General features: G+C 32.5%; 1 protein-coding gene across 1 annotated transcript in view; it reads right to left on the bottom strand.

Annotated features, from left to right (window-relative positions):
• The window catches only part of LOC130814245 (uncharacterized), a 10,087-nt gene extending 506 nt beyond the window's left edge, over nt 1-9,581 (bottom strand). The window contains exons 1-12 of the mRNA XM_057680328.1: nt 9,347-9,581; nt 3,738-4,047; nt 3,430-3,636; nt 3,043-3,135; nt 2,817-2,954; nt 2,033-2,728; nt 1,638-1,901; nt 1,159-1,541; nt 979-1,072; nt 785-863; nt 577-661; nt 363-461 (exon numbers count right to left, since the gene is read on the bottom strand). Coding sequence (XP_057536311.1) covers nt 1,027-1,072; nt 1,159-1,541; nt 1,638-1,901; nt 2,033-2,728; nt 2,817-2,954; nt 3,043-3,135; nt 3,430-3,636; nt 3,738-4,043 — 2,133 coding nt within the window. The 5' untranslated portion in view covers nt 4,044-4,047; nt 9,347-9,581 and the 3' untranslated portion in view covers nt 363-461; nt 577-661; nt 785-863; nt 979-1,026. The remainder of the gene's footprint in view (nt 1-362; nt 462-576; nt 662-784; nt 864-978; nt 1,073-1,158; nt 1,542-1,637; nt 1,902-2,032; nt 2,729-2,816; nt 2,955-3,042; nt 3,136-3,429; nt 3,637-3,737; nt 4,048-9,346) is intronic.
• Nucleotides 9,582-10,951: the final 1,370 nt, after the last annotated feature.

The following is a 10,951-nucleotide window of genomic DNA, read 5'->3' as shown; positions in this document are numbered from 1 at the left end:
AGAGTCTCCCTTGTATATAGGACAACCCCCGAATTGAGAAACAATGAAATACATCATAACCTGTCTCAATAACTAATCAAATAATATATTCCCAAAAAAATCAACTGCCCATAAATAAAATATGTCAAACATATATCAACTTTGAATCACACTCTCCCAATCTATAATACTTCTATCAGGGGTGATATGAATTGCAGCTAGAAACATCACAACATGTAATCATAAGACCTATAAATTGCAGCTAAGAAAAAGAAGGTGAACATTGATGCCGAAAATCCAATCCATCAATATTGTATCCAAATGTCATTGTGTTTCAATACCAATATCATAATGTTTGATATAAATTTTTGACGAATACTTACCTCCTCCAAAATCAATTGTTGCCTACTTTCAATAGTCTCAAGCATATAACGGCATACATAATATCCACAGTATTTGGCGTCTTGAGGTTGACGAGGACACTATTACAAGAAATCAAAACAAACGAACGATGAAAAAATAATTAGAACATAGAATTTGTCCTAAGTTTAGAACATGTCTAAACAATAAAAAAAAATTACTATAAAAGAACCTTACTTTCAGTTTGTTCCAACCAACTTTAGGATTCTTTTTAATTTTTTTGAGATCCTTTCGATGGACCATGCTAAACTTCACAAGCCCCCTAGTCATTTACATATAAAATGATTAAATAGATAGAACCTAAATAATATATCAAACTAAAACCATTTACGATGCAATAGTATAGTACTTAATCATAAATAATTTTACGAGCATTTTCACGCACTTTATTTTCCACACCAGCAGGACTTAACCAATAAACCAATCCCTTCCATGGACTAATCATTGCTAACATCCAATGCCGACTACACAAAGATAGCATTCATACTTGTAAATCAATATCACTAAAGGAGATTCTTTTGATGAAAAAAAAACATTATAATAATATAAGACAACCACAACAAAAATTTTGTCACTTACTTTTCGTAATAAGGTGCCATGAATAATTGGTTTTTGTTCTTAGCATTATTACATTCCGGAGATACCTTCTTCTTGACAATATTCACTCAAATACCTTGCAAATCATAAGAAAAATAAAATAATAAATAAATTATAACTTTAAAAATAAAAAATAAATAAATGGAGTTTTAAGTTACCGACTTCATAAAAATTGAAAGGTGCTCTGCTCCTACTTCTCGTTGATAACACCAATCAAGCATGTTTATGTAATCAATGTCAACAGTATGCTTATTGCCGAACACAAAGTCTGGTATTTCTATAGTGATTTGTTCTTCACTTTTTCTCATTGCTAAAGCTTCAAATTTAAAACTTTTTACCAAGTTTGTGGTCAGCTTGGCACGATCTTTATCAGTGATTTGGTACTTCCGATTTGATGATGAACTTGATGAAGGTGATTTCGGAGATGGTGAGATGAGTTTGTTTCCCTCATCTTGCTGTGCAGCTTCGCCCTTAGTTTGAAAATAGGATGAAGGTGAATTTTGAGATGCTGAGATAGAATTTTTTGCATCTTCCTTCTGTACATCCTTAATTTGAAAACAAGAAGATAATAACAATTAGTTTTCAAAACATAGTATGAATTATGTCTACACACTTATACCATGCTACTAAGGAGTACTTACACTGGGAAATGGGAAAATGAAGTGACACGGCCAAGGAATAAAAGATTTCTTAGCTTGACAAACTAGTGTCATTTCCTCGTTAGGATATGGCAAAAGTGCACTAGGCTTGATATCCATCTGAATATTGACTCGATAATGACCACTTGGCATAGGGGCCACATGATTCTTCACAATTTCTGTTGCTTTCGGTATATAAACCTGTGCTATGGCAACAATATCTATCCCTTCATCTCCCTCTAGCCCCAAGTAACAATCATTCCATCCCTATTCATCATGAAACATTTATAATCGTATAAAATTAGTAGTTTAAAATTATTATAAATTTAATCTATCATTATAATATAAAGTAACATATTTATTTAATCTAAGTAAAACTCTCATGAATAAGGATATACCTCAATAAAAGGAGAAGTTTGAAAATTGTAAGGTGTGGGTTGCGCTTCGGAATCAGGCAATTGAACAACATATGGTTCACAATCATCAATGTTAGTATAATGATCTTTTATACCTGGTTCATGAACCTGTTCCTTTTCAGATCCATGCTCCTCACTATTATCATGCTCTTCATTTGTAGTAAAGTCTTTCCTTGCTTCATTGTCAACAATGTCACCACCACTACTAGTTGCAAGTTCAAATTGAACATCTTGAACTCCTAAACTTGCAAATGGCATAAAACTTGATCCTTTTCCACCATTACCACTATTTTCTTTTTGTCTAGTAGAATCACTAAGATGGGAATCAGACTCAAAATCCTTACCACCACCCATTCCCTGGCCAACACAATCACCAAATTTTGTCATGAAGTCACACAATTGCTCCTGATTCAATTGACAGCACGTCATTATAAAAGACAACATATAATTTTGCTTTTTCTCCATGCCCATTATTTTTGTGTGCATACGATTGATTACAGAGTGTAATTCTTTAGGTGGTGCTGGTTTGTTGAAGCCAAAGTACTCCTTATTTGTTATGCCTGATCCAACGGCTCTTACACAACCACCATGCTCTTTTTTCGTAATAACTTTTGCTAAAATGTCATTTCTTCCTTCAGTAACTATCTCTCCGTTATTTTGTTGAGCTTCCAATGCTTGCTAACATCAACAAACAAAAATAAAATGCATTGTGAAAAATTGGTGTTGACATAACATTTAGCAAAATTGTAATGGGCTTAGCTCTTACAATTTCCTTAGCTATTGCTAAATCGAATGGATTCTTAAAGGTAATAACTCCATCTTTCACATGCGAATGAGCTCTTATCCAAGTCCAATGCCTAGGAACTTGATCAAGATGAACCCCTTGTTCATCTAGCTCTTTTTCCTACATTTGGAGAAAATAGTATTAAATAGTTGTTTAATTTCAACAAGTTAAATCAGCTTATTTTTTTGTGGACAAAAGTGAGACTTACAAGCTCTTTCTCAAAATGTTGATACCCAAGTCGCCCTCCTCGATAGCTAGATGTCTTCAAATTTGCCTTTTTTCTATTAGTTTCGCTCAATTCCTTCGCCAAAAGTATAAATCACGTAATACATATGACTGTAAACTTCGTTATCAAATGGATTGAGTAAATTGTATAAAGTGGATCGAGTTGATTGTACAAAAAACACTAATCATCACGCATATTATTGTTAAATGCAATTTATCCTAAAGTTATTGTCATATATTCACTACTTATTCGCTAGTTCTTAAAATATCAGAACTAGCTATCCACTTTAGTGTTAATCACCTATTTATTCACTTTACTTACTCACATAAATTCACAAGTTCTAATATATTCATATATACAAAAGCTAACCTTGAACTCCTTGGATGTACAATACTTGATGAATTTGTCCCAATTTGTTTGAAGTATCCACGGATAAGCCTTTGGTGGCTTTTCTCTTATGATGCCTGTAGATCTATACAACCAATTCTTCCTTAATCTAGCTTTCCAAGCTCTCCAACGAGTTCCAGCTCGTGACAAAATCCAATTTTTATGATGTTCGAGTACCACAAACCCCTTCTGTAATATTCAAATTTAAAGAAACAATTATAACATGAAAATTGAAGTATCTAACTGTAATAAAATATTTCAAATAACATTATGAATGTAATTATACTTACAGCTATGAATGCATACACTTCGTCAAGGAGTTGTTCCGGAAGATCAGACCAGTCCTTGTAATTAATATTGACTCTTTCACGAGCAATAATACCTATGTATGAGCAGAAGGTAGTTCTGTGTTCACCACATGGAATTTCAGGTTTCTTAGTCCATTCCAACTGGATTTTCTGGCCTTCATGAATAGCCTTCCCAACCTTTGCAAGTACAGTACGACCCCTGTGATCACCATCATCACTATCACTCTCATCAGTTGTTGCATCATCACGTACTCGCTTAGCAAGTATAGATTTCTTCTTATCTGCCATTAGCCTGCACATAGTAAAAGGATTTGATAAGATTCGGGAAAAAAAAATTAAGGACTTTAAAATAAAAATAGGTACACGATAGAGTGTATATGCATCCAATAAAATTCTAATTAATAATACAAACCTCTTAAGTTTTTGATGTACGATGACGTTTTTGGGATTTTCCCTCAATGGTTTTTTCTTCAACCCAAATCCCTTCGTCATGGTCTTTCCGTACATACGTTGATGGATTGTCATCTATATCATCCTTAAATTCAATGAATTTTGTCAAAGTTTTCTCCTCAAATGTAACATCTTCATCAACGTCATATATGAAAATACGAGACCTTGGTGTTATAACCACAGACATCCTCTTGTCACTTGGGTCCGTCATATAAAACACTTGTTTTACTTGACTTGCTAGTACGAACGGATCTTCCTTATGACCAATTTTGCTTAAATTAACCAATATACAACCTACATCATCTGTTACAACACTCTTGCTGTCAACCCAATTGCACCCAAAAAGAGGAATTGAAAAATCAAAGTAATGCAGCTCACATATCTCTTCAATTACTCCATAATATTGCATCTTGCTGTAGATTGGGCGTTTGTCTTTAGCACTAGAAAAATGCATAGCTTCAGCTTCAACAGTCACCCCACTATTTTGCATAGTACTGATTTCATCATGGTATCTGGTGTAGAATGTGCAACCATTAATAGCATATGCTGCATAAAAGGAGGAATTGAAATGTGGTCCATATGCTAAACTCTTGAGTCGATTGGAAATAGAGTTTGAGGAATCCTTGAGTTCATTCATCACTTGATCTTTAAACCATTTAGAAAATGTTTTATTATGCTCAATGGTTAAAGCCTTTTCAGCTACCTTACGTCGATTCTTTCTCAAGTGAGCCATGTGTTTTCCAATATACGGTACCACTTCATCTTCATTATGGAGAATATATGTATGTGCCATATGCAGTTTATCAGGAGACATATCGAGTTGTGTCTTACCTATAGTCCCTTTCCCATCAAGTCGTCCACTATGTCGAGACTCAGAAATCCCGACCATCTTCACATTCTTCAAATACTTGTTGCAATATGCCATCGCATCATCATAAAGATGTCGCTCGGCAATGCAGGCTTCAGGTCGATAAGCATTCTTTACATATCCCTTGTATGTTTTCATTTGTCTTTCAAAAGCCCACTGATTTCTTAAATACACTGGACCACAAAGTTTTATCTCCATAACTAAGTGAACAGTTAGATGAACCATAACATCAAAGAAAGATGGAGGAAAGTACATTTGTAATTGACAAAGAATAATGACAATCTCCTTCTCCCAAATATCCAAGTCAGTAAGATCAATTACCTTACTGTATATAAAATTGAAAAAAGAACAGAGCCTAATGATCGCATAACGAACTTTTTTAGGTAAAATAGAACGAATGGCCACTGGTAAAAGATGTTGCATCAAAACATGACAATCATGAGACTTAAGACCCACAAGCTTCAAATTTTCCATTGACACAAGGTTACGAATATTAGAAGAATAACCCTCAGGAACTTTAACTCCGGCCAAACTTTCACAAAATTCAATTTTCTCTTTTCTAGATAACGTATAAGCTGCCGGAGGTAGATATTTTCGTTTCTTATTATTCACCTCAACGACATGGAGTTCTTCTCTAATTCCAAGTTCCCTCAAGTCCGCTCTAGCTTTGACTCCGTCTTTTGTCTTACCGGGGATGTTCAACAAAGTACCAATTACACTATCACACACATTCTTCTCAATGTGCATCACATCAAGAGAATGCCTCACAAAGAGGAATATCCAATAAGGTAGACGCCATAATACTGAACACTTCTTGTACCCTTTCGAAGGAATTGCATCTTTGTGTTCCTTTTTCTTACCAAATGTAATTTGGATGTCTTTCACCTTTTCAAACACTTGTTCACCAATCAAGATCTTTGGACGTTTCTCAAATACTTGTTCTCCATTAAAAACCTTTTTTTGCTTACGATAAGGATGATCTTCTGGAAGGTAGTGACGATATTCCATAAAAACCATTTTACCAGATGCTGATAACCACTTCCCTTCGGTACCATCCTCACATATAGGGCAAGCTGTTTTTCCTTTGACCGTATATCCTGAGAGATTGCCATAAGCTGGATAATCTTGAATGGTAGTGAACAATAATGCCCGCAAATTGAAATTTTCATTTCGATGTGCATCATAAATGTCTACACCTTTTTCCCACAACAATATCAAATCCTCAACTAGAGGAGTTAGGTACACATCGATGTCATTTCCTGGTTGCTTTGGCCCAGAAATTATCATTGACAACATCATGTACTTTCCTTTCATGCACAACTCAGGAGGTAAGTTGTAAGTCACTAAAATTACCGGCCAAGTACTATGGGTGCTGCTAAGAGAGCCAAACGGATTCATACCATCAGTAGACAAGGCTACGCGTAGGTTACGTTCTTCTTTCTTAAAGTTCTCAAATTTATCATCAATAAACCTCCATTGAGGGGAGTCGGCTGGGTGCCTAAGTTTCCCATCATCAAGTCGACCATTCTTATGCCATGTCAAATTTTTAGCATCCTCTGCATTTGAGAATAGTCTTTTAAATCTTGGTATGATTGGAAAGTACCATAAAACCTTAGCTGGCACTCCTTCCTTTTTCTTGTATCGTGAGGCATTGCATACCGGGCAAGTCTTCAACGATTCATGCTCATTTCTAAATAATATGCAATCTTTAGGACAAGCATGTATTTTTTCATTTTGCAAACCCATTTTGCATAATATTTTTTTCGCCTCATAAGTTCCCTTAGGAAGGGCATTATCATCAGGAAGTAACTCTTTCAAAAATTCAAGCAGTTGAGTAAAACTCTTATCACTCCAACCATTTCCTGCTTTCATATTATATAACCTAAGTACACTAGACAATTTTGAATGCCTACTGCCAGCATACAGGGGTGTTTCAGAATCATGAACCAAACTCTCAAATATTTCTGGTTTTTCAGGAGCACTACTAGCAGCTTCACGTAATAGGTCATCTAGTCTATCACCCTCATCCATAGAATCTTCCGGCACATCATATCTAGTACTACTACTTGTTGAAGATATTTCCTTTGGTTCACCATGCCAAATCCAACGGGTGTATGTTCTATCAAATACCCATTTATTTAAGTGTTTGAGAATTTCATCAACTCTATGATGCATTAAGTTATGACACATATAACACGGACAAGGTAATTTAGAACCCAATTAACTATTCTTAACAGAAAAATTCACAAATTGTGTAACACCCGCTTGATATTTAGGGTCACCCGGCTTTGTTGTTGATATCCAACTACGATCCATTTCTATGCACCAAAAAATTGAACACAATGTAAAGGAAAAGAAAAACATAAGAAGGTTAACAAACCATCAAGAATCAAATCCAAAACTGGTTACAAGAGCATATATTGCTGTCAAAATAGCCCTGTACATGAAGAACATGGAAAGTACATTTGTCTTTCTCTCTGTTTGACCCAGAAGCAAATACGTACCACAAAACAAGACAAAACATAATTGCACATCAAAACAAAATAGAATGTGAAGCAAAAAAGAGAAAATACCGTTAAACATCCTAGAATTCCCTATCAAATGGAATACCTATGTTTTCAAAAAGATTTCATTAATTCAAATATGTATAACTGATTAAAATTTTTATGAAAACTTTACATAGCAATGAATGATTTGGTAGCAACTACTTCAATTTATATATCAATGCATATCTTTTACAAGATAAACTAATTTATTCAAATAAAAAAATTTCAACACCATACATATCATTAATTTTGTTGAGAAATAATAAATGACATATTCTAAGAACTTTTTCATGTGTTTTAATTTTATCTACAATTACTAGATTACGTGGACAATAATTTTTACAAGCATATTAATTTTCGCATATAAAATTTAGAAAAAATGTCAATCTTAAAAAAATAACTAAATTTGGAATTTATAGTCAATAATTATTTTTTCAATCATGCAATCATTATGTTATGAACAATTTATATCGGTTATTACATTTCATTAGAAATATTTTAATTTGATAATAATAATATGCATCTTTATCTTTGTTTGAAATTTATATTTATATATACTTCCATATTGAAGTATTTCGAGCAATGGTTTCTATTCTAGTTTCCTAATAAGTGCTTCATCATTCCAGCTTACATACAAAATGACAAAATACAGTTTGTATATTAATAACTCTAAATCTAAACAAAAACATTTCACCCAAATCAAGCAGTATCCCTTATCACAAAAGCCCCATAACTTATCACCAAAGCCCTAAAAATCACATGTCACCAAAGTATATAAACCTATGTCATATACGACAGCTATGATACTTTACAACTTCAATTTTCAAAATAATCAAGATTTGTAAGGGTTTCTCATCCAAACTATTTATAATTTTTTACTATCACTTAATACCACCTTCTCAAGTGTAATGGATGGGAATGAATTACGGAAAAGAAAAAGAGTGATTAGAGTAGGACAATTGGACAAGCATGTCCACAAACTTGGTTGAGTAAATTTTCTAACTAACATTATATTTCATTATCATTCCTACCATTTATAATTAAACGAGCCGTAAAGGTTATGAGATGTATAATTCGATGGTTTGAAGAATGTATCACATATTATTACAAGCACTCAAGTGTCTAAACGAATGCAGATTTACATAACTTGTAGAATCACATTATAACATCCCAAAGCTTTGGATTTCTTGTGTCTCCGTTCCTATTTTTTGGTTGCCCCCTACTTTTTTTCAAACATCAACATCTCTCTCTCTTGGGAGTGACAAATCTGCAATTGTTTTTGGATAACACTATGCCTGCCTCTTGTGAGAAAAGGAAAACAAAAGTAGGGATGAAGAGCAATGAAGAGCAGCAGAATTATCAGAAACAACAACAACAACAGCATTCGAAGGCAACACAAAAATCCGAAGGCAACAGCAGCAGCAGGAATTGAAATGAAACTAAAAATCAATAAATAAAAATACCTATAAATAAAAATCAATCAATGAATAAATAAAAATCGATAAACAAAATCCATACATTAATCTGATAATTGAGGGAATCAACAAAATCTGATAAACAACATATATTAATCTGATAAACAAAATCGAAAAACTGATGAAATACACATAAATTAATCTGATAATTACAACAAAGCCCAAGAAATTCAAAGAACAACCCATAAATTGAGGGAATCAACAGGAAACAAGAACAAGAAATTCAAAGAAAAAAAGGCAAAAAAAAACTACCTGTCGTGGCTGAAGGGTTCAAGGGTGGAGCGTAGCGGCAGCACCGGTGGCAGAAGGCGGCTAAAACTCCGGCGTGCAGGCGGCAAACGCTCCGGTGTGCAGGCGGCAATCGCTTCGGTATGGTGTGCGGCCGGGAATGGAGTTGTACTGTGAAGTAATCGGGTTTGTGAGGGAGACAGGGAGTTATGCGTGTTTTCTGAATTGGGAGGGAAATGGGGAAGGATTGTGAGGGAATGGCGTTTTGACTTTTGATTAGAGAGCGAGGGAAATAAAAATAAAAATTTATTACACAGTTTTCTCAACGACTTTATTATATTTGTATATTTTAATATTTTTTGCAAATATACAATTACGAATTATTTATTTATCTATAACAACTAAATTATTTATTGTAAAAAATTTGGTTATACTGGGAAATTATTTTAAGAGGTGAGGAAGTTATCTTCGAAGACCTTAACGATGACGACGGGCCCGTGAAAGGCACTAAACAAATAAAATCTTATTTGAGTTAAACAAAGACCCTAAACATAAACCCTAACAGTTTTTCCAATCAAATTACTCTCAAAATGCTCTAATAAATCGCATATATTTCACAAAGATTTCCAGTTGGTATAAGTAGCGATTATTGATAATTTCAAGAATTTTTGAAGATTAATTTTGGTGGAAAAAAGGTTGTCGAAGAAAACTAGGGACAGTGGTATGAATGTTGGTTCAATTGCATATTCCTTGGGACAAAATAAATTTTCATATTATTTTTCAATTTGGCGGTTTATTGGTGTGAAATTTTTAAGAAAAATTAAGAGAACTTACTACTAGAAAATTAAGGAGTTCTCTTTGGTCAAATAGTGGGTCAAAGAGATTAACAAAGAGAACTGCTATGTTAAAACATTGTTTTCTTTGGTCTAAGAGATCTCTTTTCTATTTAGGAGTTCTCTTTATGCATGTTCCCTTTTAACAAAGAGAACTGCTATGTTAAAACATTGCTTTCTTTGGTCTAAGAGATCTCTTTTCTATTTAGGAGTTCTCTTTATACATGTTCCATTTTCCCTTTTTTGTAGTAGTGTATATATATATATATATATATATATATATATACATATATATATATATATATATATATATATATATTTATATATATATATATATATATATATATATATATATATATATATATATATATATATATATTTATATATATATATATATATATATATATATATATATATATATATATATATATATATACATATATATATATATACATATATATATATATATATATATATATATATATATATATATATACATATATATATATATACATATATATATATATATATATATACATATATATATATATATATATATATATATATATATATATATATATATATATATATATATACATATATATATATACATACATATATATATATATATATATATATATATATATATATATATATATATATATATATATATATATATATATATATAAGTGACCCGGAAATCCATATAAAAATATAAATTCCGGTTCACTCTTTGGACTCCAGAGAAGACTTTTCTTTAGGACCGTCAACGTTCATTCGATAAAGAAATATAGAT

This window comes from Amaranthus tricolor, chromosome 5 (genome assembly GCF_026212465.1).
Source record: "Amaranthus tricolor cultivar Red isolate AtriRed21 chromosome 5, ASM2621246v1, whole genome shotgun sequence".
NCBI classification, from domain to species: Eukaryota; Viridiplantae; Streptophyta; class Magnoliopsida; order Caryophyllales; family Amaranthaceae; genus Amaranthus; species Amaranthus tricolor.
Note: the sequence above shows the minus strand (reverse complement) of the source record. Positions and strands in the feature narration are given on the sequence as shown.